The sequence below is a fragment of the Tenrec ecaudatus genome, chromosome 4 (genome assembly GCF_050624435.1).
Source record: "Tenrec ecaudatus isolate mTenEca1 chromosome 4, mTenEca1.hap1, whole genome shotgun sequence".
Classification (NCBI taxonomy): domain Eukaryota; kingdom Metazoa; phylum Chordata; class Mammalia; order Afrosoricida; family Tenrecidae; genus Tenrec; species Tenrec ecaudatus.
Window position 1 is genome coordinate 50,324,981 of NC_134533.1, and position 18,383 is coordinate 50,343,363.

General features: G+C 54.7%; 1 protein-coding gene across 1 annotated transcript in view; it reads right to left on the minus strand.

The window, feature by feature from the left end:
• SLC6A5 (solute carrier family 6 member 5) overlaps positions 1-18,383 on the minus strand; it is a 58,089-nt gene that overhangs the window by 1,667 nt on the left and 38,039 nt on the right. The window contains exons 10-14 of the mRNA XM_075548407.1: positions 15,750-15,862; positions 14,983-15,114; positions 14,116-14,215; positions 5,415-5,515; positions 664-831 (exon numbers count right to left, since the gene is read on the minus strand). Of these exons, the coding sequence (XP_075404522.1) occupies positions 664-831; positions 5,415-5,515; positions 14,116-14,215; positions 14,983-15,114; positions 15,750-15,862 (614 nt within the window). The remainder of the gene's footprint in view (positions 1-663; positions 832-5,414; positions 5,516-14,115; positions 14,216-14,982; positions 15,115-15,749; positions 15,863-18,383) is intronic.

Below are 18,383 nucleotides of genomic sequence, written 5' to 3' on the forward strand. Positions count from 1 at the left end.
GCCCATCGGAACATCTCAGCAGGTGTCTGGTGGTCCATAACCAAAACTTGACCTCATCTCACTGGTGGGTGACAAGGGCCAGTCCTGTCCCATCACTGGGGTGGGGGTGGGGAGCTCTTGTTACATTTGAAATGGGAAGTGAGCCCATCAAGGGATGGAGTGATGAAGAGACTCAAGTCTCCTCTCAGAGGAGCCAGGCCCTGGCCCTCTCACTGCAGGGACATTCGATCAGCTGGGAAGCCTCCATCATGCAACATGAAGGGGGATGGATTTTAGCTGAAACCCCAGGCAGGGACCTGGAAGGGACCAAGCTGGGGCAGAGAGGGCCACCGGGAAAGGGGGAGCCTGAAGCACAGTTAAAAAGCAGGTACTGGGGTTTCCACTGGGGGTGAGGGAGGAGGCACCACTCCAATGACCTATTCCTCACGTGTCGCCACTGAGGGATGGCATAATAACAGCTCGCTCAAGGGTCGGCTGAGCCCCTCCCCGGGAGGAATCCAATGGGATAAAAATGGGTTTAATACAAATGCTTGGGACCGTAATCACTTAATCACAGGACTCCCTGGAATCCGTTTCCTGGATGTACAGCGCTTTCAGGGGTTCTTCCTGGGCAGAGGGCAGCTGTGTGGAGGGTGGAGGGGGTGGGAGTACTGATAGCATTACCTCGATAAATCTGCCAGGGGCCAGGTGCATTTTGATCACGAACATAACAGGGATCCAGATGACGGAGCAGGCGAGCATCAGCCAGCCGAGCACCATGGACCAGTTGGGGTAACGGTAGGAGCCGTAGGTCATGGGCTCCCACTGGTAGAAGCTGAAGCAGAGGATAAACTGGGGAGAGGAGAAAGGCACAGGTGTTAGGGCAGTGGTGGGAGGGGTTTCCGCGCTGGACACAGGTGAGGAGGATGGGTCCCCAGGTAGGATTCCATTGTTGCCCCCACCCCCACACCGGAAGGATGGTGTCCTTCCTCCCATTTTGCAGAGAAAGGAACTGACACACACACGCACACGGAGACCATCCAGTCGTAAGTCAGAGTAGAGCTGAGCTGCGTGGGGGTGGGGTTTCTATGGCTGTGAGTGACTTTTCCGAAGCAAGTATCCAGGCCTTTCGCAGGAGGCACTTCTAGGTGAGTTCAAACTGCCAGCCTTTGGGTTGGTAGCCAAGGGCTTCCGCATTTGGATCAGTTACAGGCGTGTAAAAACAACCTATGTAGCCGATGATAGCCTGGGCTCTGCCATCCGGAGAACTGGACATGGGCATGGGCATGGGCATACGGAAATGGGCCCAGGCAGGGGAGCATGTGTGTGTGGTGGTGGGGGGTCTTTTGAGAAAGAAGGCTTATGGTGCTTTCCAGAATGAATCATCACACTGTTCGTATAAGAAGGGAAGCTGCTGGGTGCCCTGGAGCCGGCTCCAAATTGCAGCGACCCTGTGTGCGACAGAACAGGGCACTGCCCGTCCTGTGCGTCCTCCCAATTCTTCCTAGACTGGGGCCCAGCGTGGCAGACGCAGTGGCAGTCCATGTCGTCGCGGGCCTGCCTCTTTTTCGCCGCCCCTCCACTTCACCAAGCACGAGGTCCTTCTCCGGGGACTGGTCTCGCCTGACAAGATGCCCGAAGCGCGTGAGACAAGGCCTCACGGTGTCCTTGCCCATGAGGAGTGCTCGGCTTGGCTTCTTCCAACAAGGCCTTGGCGCAGTTGCGCTTCTTTCAAGGTTTTGTGCCGGCTCCCCAGTTCCGCTTCAGTGTCCTCACTCAGGGCCACGTTCTCGCGCATCTGAGGTCAGGGCGCACCTTGGTCCTCCAAGTCACAGCCCTGCTTTTTCTGACTCGACGAGATCTTGTGCAGCAGATTTACCTACCGCAACAAAGAGCACCCGCCCACTGCCCGCCCGCCAAAAACAAATCCCACTGCCATCGAGTTGACCCTGATTCCCAGCGGCCTGTGGGTTCTCAATGTTTAAGAGTGGACTGAATCCATGTTTCTTTCCCTGCATGGAGAGCGCACCCATCCAGTGCTGCCTGGCAAGTGCCCGGAGGGAGCTCAGCGGTTCCAAGCCGTGCCAGAGCCTGGGGGAGAGGAAGGGGACTTTATGTGACTCCCTGTGTGCTCCTGCCCATAGCAGCCTGGGCCAAATGTTTAGGGAAAGGACCTAAGTCCTCTCCCCCACTTTTTCCCTGCCTGAAACATGTCATAAAAATCAAAACGGAACCCTAGGGAATTGTGTCAGAAAATACAATAAGGTGAAGCGTCCTGGGACCCTGTGAAGCAGGATACAAGCACGAGGCAGCGACATTGTCCCTGCAAAGCCCAGGCTGCTGAGTGGGCAAGCAGTTCTTTCAATGCAACAATGATTCCCCATATGGCTTCTAAGCCACATGAGCCTAAAGACAACTGCTTGGGATGCGGGTGCCCTCTGGGAACCAGTGTCTACCTGAGGCTTCTGTGTACACAGCTGCCCCCGGAGTTACAGGTTCTCTTAAGCAGCCTTGTGGCAGTGTGGCCTAATGTAATTATGGCTAATTGCTCCATTTCATTTACTTATATAAATAGCAATCCATCTGCTTATGTGTGTGCATAATTCAGTACTGCGATCTGACTATGTATACAATAATTACATGGAGGATATTTATAACTCCATAAATCCAAGAAGGCACCTATAAACATGATGAATTATATTTCACGAGCTTTGAGGTAATTTAGACCCTAATCTTAGCCCATTCCAGAACATCAAAAATATCCATTTTACAGGGGCACAGGTGGTAAAAGGGCTGGGTTCTTGGACTCCCATTTCTGGATGCATCAGTACCATTGCAAGTGACGCCTGCTCTTGGCCCAGAACTTCCTCCTGTTGAATCAGCTGTGCCAAGACTCCTACCCTGGGATGGGTGGGCCTGGCCAGAAAGCTGACTCTGCTGTCCTGAAATGGGAGCACCTGGTCTTCTGTGGCTCCCTGGATGGGGCGTCAGGGACTGACAGTGATAATGGCCTGGACCACCAGTCGCTGCCTCTAGCTCTCTAGCAAGAGGGCAGGGGCGTCTGGTTCAGGGGACTTCTCCAAAGGCTTCTAGTATGAGTTCCATTGTGGAAATGGGGTCAAACACAGCACAGGTGACTGCTTTTTTTCAAACAATACAGGTAAGCCCCTGCAGTTCCTCTTCCCTGAAATGCGGTCCCAAGAAGACTTCCACTGGCATGGAGTCAGTTCAGCTCAGGCCCCTACAGGCTCTCCAGGGCTGAGTTCTTCACCAGACTCCAGTCACGTCAGACTGCTGACACCAGGCACTGCGGCCAAGGACTCAGAACCATTTCACGCGCAGTGCACTAAATTCTCCTTGGTGATGAAAGCACCGGGCTTATGGCTCAGACAGCCCAGGATCCAATTCCTGGCTCTGTCACCTGCAAGCATGGTGGCCCTAGGTGAGTTCTGTAACCGGTCCATCTATAAAGTAGGGAGTGGGCACTACCATCTTCCAGTTTCAAAGACCGTGGAAGTAGAGGACCGGGCTCCTGGTGGGCTTCAACAGACAGCAGAGCTCTCTTTCTGCAGAACGTCGCCAGGCCCTCTGAAGCTTCATGGCTGCTAGGTGGGGGCAAGGGGATCTAGAACAGATGCTAGCTTCGAGGCCAGCCAAGCCTCACTCACTTGACGTGGCCCCTGGGTCCCAGGCAAACAGTTAATATGCTCAAATGCTAACCAAAAGGCTGGAAGTCCAAGTCCACCCGCAGGTGCCTTCGAAGAAAGGCCTTTTGGTCTACCTCTAAAGAGCCAGCCATTGAGAGCCCCGTGAGGCTCTGTTCTACCTGGAATTCGCTCGAGGGTGAGGCAGTGTTTGGCGGTGGTGGGGCTGTGTTTCCTGGTAGTATCTTGGGGAAATGGCGGGGCTCAGCTGGGATGGGAACCACCAAACATGGCCACCCAGTGAGTTCTGACTCATCGTGACCCTGAAGGACAGGCTAGAACTTTCCCTGTAGTTTTCTGAGAGAGTAACTGTGTGTGGGAGTAGAAAGCCTCGTCTTGCAGAGCGACTGGTAGTTTCGAACTGCCATCCTTGAGGTCAGCAGCCCAGCTTGTAACCACTATGTCCCCAGGGCTCCTTGGGAAACCAGGGATGGGAAAGTCTCCATCCACAGAGGGAGTTCACAAACGTTTCTTCCCCGCGGGCAGCGTAGTAAATCCGAGTTCCCACACACGTTCAGTCCTGAATTCAGGAGACTGGAAACCTCTTTCAAGCCTTTCAAATCTCATGCACCAATATTGGTGGATTTTTCAAACCGATGTCAGCCTCTCACGTGGGGTCGAGCTGTGGGCCTCAGTACTGACAGATAAATGCTGAATGGTTTGGGTGGTTTGTGGGGAGGGGTCGTTGGTTTCTCTTTTGTCTATGCTCCTAGCTTTTCAGAAGGAAACGTGGGTGCTTTGAAAATCACTCTGACACTAAAACAAAAAAAAAACATATATTTTCTTTATAATTTTACTCTCCTGTGCTTTTTTTTTCTTTTCCTTTCTTTCTTTAAAGAAGCTGGCCTGGGCCTTCCTCTGTGTTCTAGTGCCACCTACTGGCTACAGGCAGTAGTACAGTCTGCTTCCTTGCAACATGACAGGCACTTCCAGGGGCGGGTAGGGGTGGGGGCAATAAAAGCAAGGCCTCTGTCCATGACTGTGGTTGGGGTGCCAAGTGGGACCAAGCAGCCTGTCCAGGGCATGTTAAGGGAGGTGACAAGACCTGAGTGGAAGTCCCCGTACTGATTTACCAGCACTTAAAGGGCTCTGGTCTTCAAAATGAATGTCATACGACCTCAACTATTCCCATCGCATTTGAGGCTAAGAAACTAATCCTCAAAAGCTATGAAAACGGGCAGGAGAAGTCTAACTGGTTCATTGGTTGCCACAGACAACATTGGCGACATTTAGTAGTTGTGACAGTAATTATGAGCCTGAGGTCTGGAGCCTGTTTGTCGGGGCACCATGCATGCTGTGCTGGTTCCCGGAGGTATGTGGCTGGGCTTCAGTCGCCTCATCTGTAGACCAAGCATCATTCTGGGGGCCGCCTCCCATTGCTGTGAGGGAGAACTCAGGTCCCCCAGACAAAGTCTGCCCTTGGCACCACATCTGGAACATGGCTGACCGTCTGTCCCAGGGGAGGAAGCAGCCTGATGTGGTGGGAAGTGTTTCACAGGCCTGCCCCAAAGACCTGCTCCTGGGGATCAGTCTGTCCTGGACCCCGCTGTGACCCTGAGATGAGCCACTTCACCTCGCAGAGCCACCCCCACCCCATCCTTTTCTTCCTGTGAAAGGCAAAAGGAACACCCACCCAATCAACTCCCGGGGGGCTCACACACAGGCCCACACCTCCACGAGAACCCCGCACGTGCAAAGCCCTCAGTGCGCCCCGCAGTGTGCAGTCCTTACGGTTAAGATGGTTGGGGTGACAAACGCCCAGCAGACTTTCCAGAAGATGTTGGGCTGGAATCCGATCATCATCTCTATGTCTTCACAGAACCGTTGCAAACCTGCAGACAGACCAGCAGAAGCCACGAGTGAGGAGCGATGGTCGGCGCGAGGTGGGGCGGGGGCTAGGGCATCTCCCACAAACCCCACTGGCTGGGGAAGATCCCAGCCTGGTGTGCCAGCAACCACCGGAGAACTGACATACTGGACGTTTACATACAGGCATGAACTGCTCTCTGCCGTGACACTCAAAATTGCCATCGCATGGCAACCTCACAGAAGCGAAAGTTTCAATCCAGCCGGATTCTTCCGCACCACCAAGGCCTGCCATATTCACGCGCTGGCACTGGCAAACAGTTCAGCAGACTGTAGTCACTGAGCAGTGGCTTCAGACAGCCTTGTTGGGATTTAGAGGGAAAGTAGCTAAGGCTTTCTGAACAGTCGCTGCCCGCTCTGGGAAGCCATGCTCCCGGTGACGTCCCACATCTGGATCTGAGTGTGGGCTACACGGGGACAGGGAGACCACGAACCTCCAGCCACCACAGGGGATGCCCAGGTGCCCAGGCGGGGGACCGTGTCAGGAAGTCACCAAAGCCCAATGTTCCCGACTCATCCAAAAACCTCTCAGGGTGCGCCTGAGCTCCCCACTCTGCTGTAAAACGAATCTGCTTGTGGCCAACCACCATGCTGCTGCTGCTGTGGCAGCTTTGGGAGGTGCCGTGTGGACAGCAGAGCCAAACCCGGCCCGGCCCATCCTCACCAAGGTTGTTCAATCCGAGCCCACTGCTGCAGCTCCCCATCAATACAACTCATTGAAGGCCTTCCTCGTTTCCACTGTCCCTCAACTTTACCAAGCTCCATGGCCTTTTCTGAAGACAGGTCCTCCCCCCACCCCCGAGACCATCTCCAAAGTGCGTGAGGCAAAGTCTCATGGGGGCCGCTTCTCGGGAGCCTCTGGTTCATACGTCTGACTCGTTGGTTCTTCTGGCAGTCCGCACGTATGAAACACACTGGACCTGGCTCTCCCTCGAGCTGGAGTGTGGCCTCGATGGAGGCATTCCCGCCTCTGAGCCTTTTTTTGGCTTGCAGTGGGGACGGGGTCACATGCCTTCTTAGACCCCTCCTGGACAGACCAGTTCACAACCGCCAGGGGCTACAGGTCTCCTCCTGGTCTTCACCAGCAAGAGCTGTGTAGTTTGAGGCAGTGACCTGGCCATCACTGGGTGTTTCCATGTCCTTTCATGTAGCCGAATTTCTTCACACGAGCACCCTCTGGGCACCCATGAGGGGAGAGAACTGAAGAAGCAGAAGACAGAGGCGAGGACTTCGAAGCACACCCACGCACTGGCCTCCAGTCTCAGGAGGAATCCCCTGCCCGGGTGCTCTTCCCTCCCAAACCATTCCCAAGAGAGACAGTGTCTCCGGATGGCTCGACTCGGGAAACTGGAGCAGCAGGGCCCCAGGGCAGACTGGACGAAGATACGGGTCACCTCCTACGGAGAGGAGGGGTCGCAGGGAGCTGGACCCAGAGCTTTCGGCTGCGCAGATGATGCCTGCCCAGTTTCTAGCCAGAGACAGCTTGGCACAGGAGAGAAGTGGCCCTGGAGCTGAGAAGAAGCTGGGGTTTCAGGGTCAACTCTGTCCTGGGCAAGCCCTCTCTTTCCCAGGGAATCCCAGCCTGCGGGCCCTGGTCTGGCTGGCCTCTGGCCCAGACTGCCTTTGGGCCCTATGATAGTTCGGGTTGCTTTGCCAACATGTAGGCCAGGCTGACGGCCACAGCCAGGGCACCGGCAGCCAGCTCCTCCCTGAGTCTGGCTCATTTCTGAGCAAGGCTCTCCAGCCAGTCATCCACTCTGCCCAGCCCCAGCCCTCACTGGGCCCTGGCTTACACTCAGAATCCTTACCTGAGACCCTCAACAGGTCAAGAGCGCATTACACTTGAGGCCTTTGCTTGTATGGCTTTCCCTGCCTGCTCTGTCCTTCCCACCCACCCGAAACCCTGTGGCCTCCAAGGTGTCACTCGTGAGAAAGGAACTGTCTGGAACCTGGCGCATGTGCATGAGTTTGCACCTGGCAGAGCTGACTGTAATCAGACCCCAGAAGGGATCAGAATGAATCAAACCCAAATCAGACTTGGCAGGAAAGCCGCCGGTGGCTACTGGAAGCTATGAGATTAGACTCCACAAAAGACTTGAGGGCTCAGACACCCCCACTCCGCCGCCCCAATGAACTCCATGCAACCAAACCACCTGGAATTGATGTCAATCACACAAGGACTTGCTTCAACCGAACAATGACCCGTTTTCAGCCTGTGCAGCTTTGTGGCTTCCCGTCTTGATGAGCCTCTCCTTGGCCTTGGGGTGAATGGCGTCTGCATGAGCGCTCATCCCCCTGAGGTGCAGCCACGCCAGCCTTCCTGGGTGGACAAGCCCTGCAGGAAGTAGCCTGGGCTGCACGCGCCAAGAAGGGCAACACACTTGCTCTAATACTCTATGAAGTCTTCATCGTCTTTTAATAAGGCAGCCCGCATTTTCCTTTTCCACCGAGTCCCGCCAACAAGGTGGGTGGTCCGCAGGAGATACCAGGCGCCTCGCTGCTTCACACATGCTGGTGCTGTGTGTTGCCATCATGTCACCTGACTCCTGCTGGCTCCCAGCCCTGCGCTGCATCCCGGGTCTGCTGGAGCGCCAGCTGCGGTCAATGCTGTGTATGCCGAGTGTCGAGTGCCGTCTGACGCAGCGGCTCCTCTTCCAGCTCTCTCCGTGGGGCACTATTCTGCTGTGACCCCAAGCGTTCTCATGGGCTGATTTTCGGGAGCGGATCACCAAGCCTTTCTTCCTCATCGGTCTGCTTCGTCTGGAAGCTCAACGGAAACCTGTCTGTGGTGGGGCACCCAGCTCCATCCTCACAGCACACTGAGAGAGACCTCAGCAAGACAGGCAGGTGGGAGTGGGCTCTCCACACAGTATTTCCATCTGGTCTTCCCATCGTTCGTCCAAAGCCTCCCCCGCCCGGCACAGAGGTAACCCTTGCAGGATGGCTCAGGGTTCCCTGCTTTGGGTGGCAATGAGTTCAGCTAACACTCCCTCAGCCTCAGTCTTCCTCTTGCACACGCCACCCCCTCCAGGTGTCCCCGACTCTTGTGGTCCCCCTTTCCCTCTGAGAAGCGCTAGTACTCATTGAGGCCAGAGCTGCGGGGCTTCGCAGGGACCTTCCTTCTCTGCAGTGTTGGAAGTGTATCTGCTCCCCTGCAGCAGCGAGGGGGCAAGGTCATGGTTAGCTGGCGGGTCCCAAACCTAGAAGGAATCCCTCCCCCGGCCTTGGAGCAATGGGGCACGCAGTGAGCAGGTAATGACCACTGGTCCATTGTGTCAGTTACCTATGAACTAGCGTCCATTCCATCTGTTTAGGGAACCCATGCCCTGAAAAGATGTGCGGCGATCCCAGCCAAGGCCATAAGAGGAGAGACACCAGGGGAGGAAATCGTTTGGGGGAAATGCACACTTGAGTTTGCAGCTTCAAGGGGGGGGGGGGTAATTTCTTTTTATCGCTTGGTTGCCTTTGTTCTTAAAAACCTTGATGGGTGCAGCCTGCAGGTGGGTAACAAGAACTGAAAGCAGATATGGCCCACCCAGGATGACTCTCACACACACCCTCATAAGGACGGGCAGAGGTGCTCTGAACAGATGTATGAACCAGGAGCTTAGTGACATTCAACACTGAGGTTTGAGTGGAATGTAAGGTGGAGCCTCCCAGGGAACCATTCTCCTGCCTGGTGTCCCCCAGCCAGAGGCCCAGCCCAGGCTCCCAGGGAAACATGAGCCACTTTTCCACAGTGACTCTGCTAAGGTGACCATCTGTTACAGAGGTAGCTCCAGACAAGAGATGGCAAGTGTACAGCCGCCAAAGTGGTCACTTGGGAAGGGCAGGTGGGAAGCAGGGAAGGTTGATGGGCTGGGAAACCTGGCAATGAATAGGGGTGATGGCAGGATGCCGTGACTAAGCCACCGCCATGGAGGTCACTATCGTTCCCCTGAAGGAGGCTGAATCGGTCAATGCGCTGTCCTGTCTCTTTATACCAGACAGAGAGAAAGATTGAGCTCCTGCCTAGACTCAGGGTAGTCTGTTTTTAAACCTGGCTGCCTCAACCCACTTCTACACCTCTGAGGAATACTGGCCCGATCAACTACCATCTTCTTCCACAAACGCCCCACGCATGGAAACCACACACAACGCACGCAGCACATAAGAGATGGGGCTCTGGTTTCTAAAAGTTCTGGCATAGCGTGCCCATGCATACTGCCCATGCATACACCACACGTCTTGAGACATTTCTGGAAATGAATGGCAACCTTATTCGGTCCGTTAGCTCCCTTCCGTGAATGCCTTCATTATACAAACAGGATCTAAAGTGGCATTTTCAGATGACAAGCGGATGGGGCCAGCCCCTCGGGCTGCCGCTCAGTTCCTTAACTCTCCTGCCCGAACAGACACCCTGGCACAGAGAGGTTGCACGGCCACAGTGACCTGAGCCATGGTCAGGAAGTCATGGGCCGAGTTTAGTATTATCCCCAAATCAAACTCCCTGCCACCGAGTCGATGCTGACTCATAGCGTCCCTAGAGGGCAGGACGGAGCAGAACCGTCCCTGCGAGATCCTGAGCGGGGCATTCCTCACAGGAACAGGAAGCCTGTCTTTCTCCCTCAGACAGGCTGGTGGTTTGGAACTGCTGCCCAACACGTGGTCATGACATCACCAGGGCTCCTTGGTATTACACACACACACACACACACACACACACACACACACACACACACTGCTGCCCAACACGTGGTCATGACATCACCAGGGCTCCTTGGTATTACACACACACACACACACACACACACAGCACTACCGCCGCCACCCCCGACCCCCGTAATGGAAAATAAACAAGGGAAACAGTGTTAGCTCTAGGACAGTCCACAGGCAAGCCTGGGAGCCACCTGGCTCCTCACCACGTACCTGTGTCTAGGTACGCCCTCCGGAGACGGCTATCGTGGGGCGGCCACAGCCTGGGTCCCCTGACGTGAAGCCGGGCAGAAGGACAACACGGGAGAGGGTAAGGGCCCCGCACAGCCTGCTCTGGCCCCGTGGCCCCACCTAGTGACCAGTTGGACCCACATTGTCCAAGCGAGGGATTTACAACCTCTCAGATTCCACGGCTCTCGCCACTGGCTTGGGGCATCTGTGCTGGCAGGAGGCACGGACTTGAACGCAGTCCCCCTCCCGCCCCCAACCCCTGTGCCTGATATCACGCAGCTGCACACACTGCCCTCGCCCACCCCAGCAGCTTCTCTGGCCCAAGTGCGCACTGGGACCAGACTCCCTGGTGAAGGCCGTCTCTGGGGCAGGAGAAGGCCGTAGGCGGAGCTGGGAAGGCGCTGCTTTAGACACCGCAGGGCAGGCGGGCCAGGGGCTGCAGACTGTCAAGTCAACAGGCACCAAGCCTCGACACGGGCTCCATTGGGTTCCAGTGGTTATTGGAATCGAAGTCAGCAACAGATAAACAATACGCTCGTGAAAAGAAGGGGAGGGGAGGGGGAGGCGCCCATTATGCAAAAACGTATCACATGTGCCGTGTTCCCACCTAATGACAGACCTTGAGAATGAGACTCATCATATTTCAACCGACGGAGTGGCAGAATCCCGAATCGAGACGTTATTAAAAGTGAGAAGGAAGTATCAATCTCAGCTTGCTGGTATTAAAAACCCCATGGCCAGGAAGAGAAGGCACCACCTCAGTCAGGTTCCCTGCCCTTCCTCACAGGTTCGCAGCCAGCTGCCATCAGCTCATCCTGCACCGGTGTGCAGGCTCATCACCTCAATAAAGGTCACCTTGTCCTCTGGGCTGTAACTCACGCATGTGCAGGAGGGCCTGCTCAACAATGACAATTCAGTTCGCTGCTTTCCAACAATTCATGCCTGAGATTCATGTCTGAAAAATCCCTCCATCTAGAGCAGTGGTTCTCACAGCCTTCCTGACGCTGCGACCCTTTCATATACTTCCTCATGTGGTGGTAACCCCCAACCATGAAATTATTTTCGTTGCTACTTCATAGCTGTAATTTTGCTACTGTTAGGAATCAGGCAAGCCCTCTGAAAGGGTCATTCGACCCCCAAAGGGGTCACGACCCACAGGTTGATAACCACTGATCTAGAACCAAACTTGAAGTTCACACCCTCACCTAGAATTGCCTTTGCACACCGTGGCCTTTCCTGAGTGAGCCCCAAGGAAGTTAGCAGAGCCCCAGCACTGAAGCAAGCATGTGGGATTGAGCTTGTGGTCCGAAACCAGAGGGGAGCTAGCTGCTTTATTCTGGGCAGGGCGGCACGAGGTCCCTTCTCACAACCCGCAGCAGCAGCTTCCTGTTCTCATGCCGCTCTTGAACCCCGGGAGCGGCTAAGCTTTGCAGGAGATGGCTGTGCAGATAGGTCCTCTGTGCAGTTCTCAGTGCGGACACCAGTACCAGGGCGGCTGTGAGACCACTGTCTGCACTCGGACCAGTGCTGCAGAGGAAGGGCTTTCCTGCCCTGGCCAACAGACCAGCTGTGACCGCAGCGGCATCTGGGCCCATGAGAGGTAAACAGGGCTGGTAGGGCCAGTGAGGCGTCTCCTCCCCACTCCATGGCCAGGACGTTGGCACCTGGACAAAAGGTTGCCACCACTCTCTGCTCAGGTAGATGTATGTCACTTGGAAGCTTTCTCCTAACTCTGACAGCAGGTCTTCCAACAGAGCCTCCCTACAGGGACCAAGCTGTCTTAACAGCAAAGTGCTGGCTCTGATCCCATCAGGACTGCTGGCATGCCCGGCTCCTCTTGCCTGCAAGAAAGCTCTCCCTGCAGTGCATATGTTACCACGGGCCCCTGCCACCAGAGCCCTGAAACGGCAGCCCCATCTTCATTTCTGAATGTCCAAGCTTTATTTACATGGGAGGCTTCTTTTTCACATTTTGACTCCACCCCTCAAAAAAAACTAAAAACCCTCATTGCCATTAGTCAAAGAGGTGTTGACTCAGAGCGACCCTATAGGGCAGGGTGGAACTGACCCTGTGGGTTTCTGAAACTGTAACTCTCCTTTGTTTGTTTGTTTGTTTGTTTGTTTGATTTTGAGACTGTAACTCTTTACCAGAGTTGAAAGTCCCATCTTTCTTCCACAGAGCGCCTGGTGGTTTCAAACGGCTGACCTTGCAGTTAGCAATCCAAAATGTAACCACTACACCACCAGGGCTCCTCACCCTTACCACTAAGCCCCTCCAGTCTCCAGTGTTGCTGAGCAACCATTAGGTGTGGTGCTAAGGATTACATTAAAAGCAAGATGCGCATATCAAAGATACCCCGTGTTGGGATGAGCTTTGCTGGGCCCCCCAGAGCTCTGCAGACCCTGAGGCCCTAGCCCCCTCTTCTTCAGGCTCCAGATAGTGTGTCTGTCCCTCACTCGGATCCTGCACTCCTCTGTATTTACCTTGAACTGGTGGCATGTCGCCATCTTTTCGGGGGTTGAAATACAATTAGTCTGAAGTGGCGTTTTTCACCTTTTTGCTATTTGTTGTGGAAGACTTATAAATATTAAAGGCAGTTGTCATTGAATCAGCCTCCGTTCATGGTGACCTTACATGTATAAAAGTAAAATTGGGTTCCAGGTCACCAGGCCTTTCTTCTAAGGTACCTCTAGATCAGGGGTCCTCAAACTTTTTAAACAGGGGGCCAGTTTACTGTCTCTCAGACCTGTTGGAGGACCAGACTATAGTTTTAAAAAAAACTCTGAACAAATTCCTATGCACACTGCCCATATCTCATTTTGAAGTAAAAAACTAAACGGGGCTAAAACACCTGGCGGGCCAGCTAAATGTCCTCGGCAGGCCACATAGTTTGAGGACGCCCGCTCTAGATGAATTGAACCTCCAACCTTTCTGTTAGCAGTCACGTGCGTTAACCAATGGCATCACCTAGGGAGGGGACAAACTGAGCAAACCCACAATGCACAGAGAAGATGGGAGGAGCTTCACTCCAGGTAGGCACCCAGGGACTGACTGACCAGTACATGCCAGAGGCTCACAAGATCCCTGGAGACATCTCCAAGCACAGACACCTTCCAGGGAGGGGCCAGGAGGCCATCTGTAAGCTCCTCGTTGCTGCTGTTCTGACCAGGGTCCCTCTGAGTGTGGAGGGCACGTTGCTATAGGGATTACAGGATGGCTAAAAGATTAGGGAACCGGAAGTTTGTTCCTGAGAAAAAGCTGAGACTGAAATCTTGGCCCCAGGCCCTTGTGATACTGATAGAAGTTTCTGCGCATCTGTGAGCCAGGTGCTCTCCTTTGCTACGTTGGTCACCCCAACTGTCCATGAAGCTCCACCCCCACCCCACTCATCTCCAGCTACACGGGACTACAGTCATCAAGGCCCAAGGCAGCCCTCCTTTTGCCCATCCCCCCCAAACACACACATGGCGTTAACTGCATGCCACGTCATACCCTAAGTACGCCCTGCCCCGGGATGCAAAAGCTTCCCAGTTCCATCATCAACCACCTTCCACGTCTCCCATCGGGATGGCAGGTGTCCTGGAGCAAGCTGGGATGTAAAGCTTTGTGCTTCCAGAACAGTCCACGCCCTGGCCCTTACCGTACACATAGGAGATTCCCACAAGCTCAAAAATGGCGATGATGACGAGGGCGTAGGAGGCAGCGTAGGTGTCCACAAGCTGAAACATGTAGATTCCACCCTGAGGGGGAAAAAACAAGACTCTAATGGGCGGGAAGCGGACTCTCTCCCGGTGCTGGCAGCCAGTCCTTCCCTCCCTGAGGGCACTAGGGGACAAGCTCCCACCCTGTCCTTATAGAAGTCACCTCACGCAGGTGCAGCCTGCTCACAGGAAGGGGAGTTTGGCATGTGAGCAAATCAGTTCCCAGGAAAGACTCAGAGCTCGGCGAGAGAGCCAAGGGGCAAAGATCAGTGCCGGGAGATGCGTGCGTGGGAGCAGATGGCGAGAGGGCTTCCTCCTGAGCTTTTGGCATCCGACAGACGGACGCTTCTATCCTTATGTCTGCACATGGTGGGCCTGCACATGCCCTTCGCTGGTCTCTGGGCCGTCCTCCCCCATCGACCCACATACCCACAGGTGTGTATGTGCCCGCGCGTGCACACACACACACAGACGTTTGTACAAGATGCTCAGGACTGGAAGGAAATCAGGTTGGCAGTATGCCCTGGTATGTGCTAAGGAATCACCTGGGAATTCGTCTGCGGGTACATGTGGATTTCCCCGCACCGCATCTTCAGGAAGCAGGGAGCACCTGCCTCCTTGGTGCACGAAGACCACAGCTCTGTTAGAAAAGTACTAGAAACACCACCCGCAGCCAAGAGGGCAGAGGACACAGCCTCTGCTGTCAGCATCCCTACTGACCCTGTGTTTGCTACAGGAAAATGGCAGCCATTGGCTATTGGCTCTTTCCACATCAGCCCGCCCGCTCTCCTTCCCGGACAGCTCACCTGAGTGATCATTGGGAAGCCCATGATGAAGAAGCAAACGCAGCAGCCCAGCGTGAAGACGGGCTTGTGGGTGCGCAGGTACTTGGGGAACTCGTCCGAGATGGACGTCACGATGGTCTCGATCGTAGCAAACTGAAACGGGGCAGGAAGGGACTCTCTGAGCCTAGATGCGTCCCTTCCGCCCCTCCGGGACCATGGTCTTGCATGAGACTTGGTTCGAAGGGCTCCATCCCCTTGATGGGGCCAAATGGTCTCAGGCGGGTGCCAGGAGAACCAGCGGATGTGGTGCTGGCGCTCACCGCGCAGGCGCGCGCCACGCTCCACTCCACTTTCCTGACCTGCCCACTCCTCTCCGCCAACTCACTTCCCATTTGATCTTCGACTTGAAGAAAAAGTCCTCCTTGCACCCAACTGCTAAACTCGGAGATCTTGTAAGCCTGATTTGTAGTCGGATCAGGCCCCAGCCGTCTCCCTAAGACCAACTGCGCAGGATTCCCCCTTCTGCCACACAGAATTTTGCTCTGGCAAAAAAAATGACACCAAGGTGGGAAATGGTACACAAGCCACAACGGGGCAGGGAGGAACAGAGCAGGCGAAGGCGGGGCTCCTGGGCACTGTCACTTGGGTCACCCACAAACGCAAGAACCCTGGCCAGCCCCTAGCCTGGTCCCTGGGTCCGGGTACCTAGCCCCACCCCTCCGCCCCAGGCTGGGCCGGGGCCCAGCAGAGGTGGCCCCAGGGGCAGGGCACTGGCAGGAGGGGCTTACCATGGTGTCCAGTCCGAGAGTGAGGAGCATCAGGAAGAAGATGATGGCCCAGAAGGGAGAGAGGGGCAGCCTGGTGAGGGCTTCCGGATAAACCACAAAAGCAATGCCTGGCCCTGGGAGAAGCAAGACAGAGGTGAGGACAGACAGCCCAGCTCAAGGCCCCCTCTTCCCGGAAGCCCTTGTGACATGCGGCCTCCCACTGCTCCCGGTCCTTTGACCCCTCTCTGCCCATTTCCCAAGGAGGGTGAGTCAGAGGGCAGGTTCGAAAGCAGTGCCCAGGCAGACACTCGGGACCAACCTAACCTGACTCTAAGGGTGGGCTGTAACCCTGGGAACGGCATGGGAAGCCGCATCCTGGTCCTGGATGAGCTGGGGGAGGGGCACACAGAAATGCCATCGAAGCAGTGACTCTCACCCGGGAGGCAATGGGCAATGGTTAGCTGTCTTTGTGCTTCTCACACCTGGGGTGAGGTCGATACTGACATCTAGTGGGCAGAGGTCAGCGATGCCGTGGCAGAGCCTGCGCTGCGCAGGACAGTGTCTGTGACCAGTGTCCATGCGGCTGAGTGTGAGCAGGGGCCGGCATACATGCTCCTAGGGCTGTTAGGGGTGTTCTCTGAGATGATGCCGAAAGGCACCGAGACAAAGCAGGCCCAGAATGGCATGATTCTCTTTCTTTGTCTGCTTGAGATGAACTTGTTTGTCACGAAAGACTGCAAGTCCATTTCTAGTTTGCCTTTCCTCCCTTTGGGTTGAGAGGTAGGGAATCTGCTTTTGTTTTGCTTTGTTTTGTTTTTAAAGAAACACACTGTCTGTATAGACACAGCCCATCTCAAGAACTGAAGTCAGCGACAATATCCTATCAAGCCCCCCCCGTATATGGGGTTCTTTTTCTTCCCCCCATTTCTCCTCCCCTCCCCAACAACCCATGCCTCTCCTCTCCCTGCCCCTGGCCTCCTCGTAGTCATCAAAGTCTTGTCTGCTGGTGTATAAGCCACGTTCTTCTTGATTTGTCCTGCTAACAGTGGTGGCATTGAATATCTCTCTTTGTAAGATTGGCTGTTTGCTATCGTGCCATGATTTCTATTTATCCTCGTCACAACCCTCCCGCCTCTTGGCGCTTCTTGGAGAAGCCATTCACATGAAACACCCCTACTGAAAGCCAAAAGGAGCCCTGGTGGCATAGTGGTTATGGATGGGCCTGCTAATTGTAAGGTTGCCAGTTCAAAACTACCAGCCACTCCTCAGAAGACAGTTAGGGCCTTTTGCTCCCATAAAGAGTTACAGTCTTGGAAACCCAGAGGAGTAGTACTACCCTGCCCAATGGGGCCATGCTACAAGTTGGCTTCAGCTCGGTGGCAATGAGTTTTTTGACCCTACACCTAAAACCCAAACCAAGTGCTGTTGACATTGACTCCAATTCAAGGTGACCCATGTGGTCTGAGGAGAACTGAGTTGTGGTCGGTGTTCTGGATGGACTTGAACTTCTAACCTTTCAGTCGGCAGCCATGTTCATCAACCATTCACATCATCCAGGAACCTATCTACCATTTTAAAAATCTTGACCCACAAAAAGAGACTCAGTGTCCCTGAACTGCAGGCCCACAGTGTCCCTGAATTGCAGAGCAGCGTGCAGTGAAGCATGGTCAAGGGGTCAAGAAGATGTGGGTCTGAGGGTCAGACAGGTCTGCGTGCCCACTCAGACTCCGTGACTGCGCCATCCTAGCCCACTCACTCCATTCTGTTCGTCTCCATTTGGCCCGTCCATAAAATGGGCATCCTCTGGTACTACTACCAACAATGCTCTGCTTCCTTTCATCAGGCCTTCAGGATCTGACAATATTTCCAAGCTGTGTGTAAGGTTTTCAGCAGCTGCAAGCTTTGGGTGGCCCTCCTGGCATCTGAAATACCCAGCCTCCCAGCCACACACAAGCCTCCCCTGCGTGGAAAACTGACAGCAGCAATGGGCTCGGGCACAGGAACTACTGTGGGGCTGGCGCAGGACCGCGCACTGTTCCCATCTGTGGTGCATGCAGTCGCTTTGGGTAGAGCCCCCGAGAACATCTAACAACACAAAACGAGGATGTCGAGGATGTCAGGATGTCGTAGGTAGCACCCCTCGAAGCAGTAACGAGGCGCAAATGAGGCGCTGACCCCTGTGCTTTACCCCTCCGGAGTGCTCACAAAATCCTGGCTTTTAACGCAAGTGAACACTGAGCTCTGAAGTCAGGGTTCTGGATTAGGCTTTCCCACAAATACTACATGTTGTCTTTTTTTTTTTCCCGGGGCGGGTGGGGGTGGTGGTCAGTCACCAGTTTCTTCTGCTACTTGAAAGCCCTGGCAGGGATTCTGACTGGCTTCCTGACCACGCTGGGAAGCTGGCTGGAGCCATGTAGCTCATGACTCAGCCGAGTGACGGTCGTTGTAATGATTCGGAAGGCTAACGCGAGGAGACGTGGGTGCAGGTGCCATGGAAGTAATCCATGCCTGCGTGCCTGGAAGGAGCAATCAGGGCATCCGGAAGTCCTTCTCACTTTAAACAGAGCTGCGCTTTTCAAAACTGGAAGTTATTGATTGGTGAGTTCCTAACGTTGCCCTGGGCCTAGGGGTATTTAAAATATTATTCCTGGTATC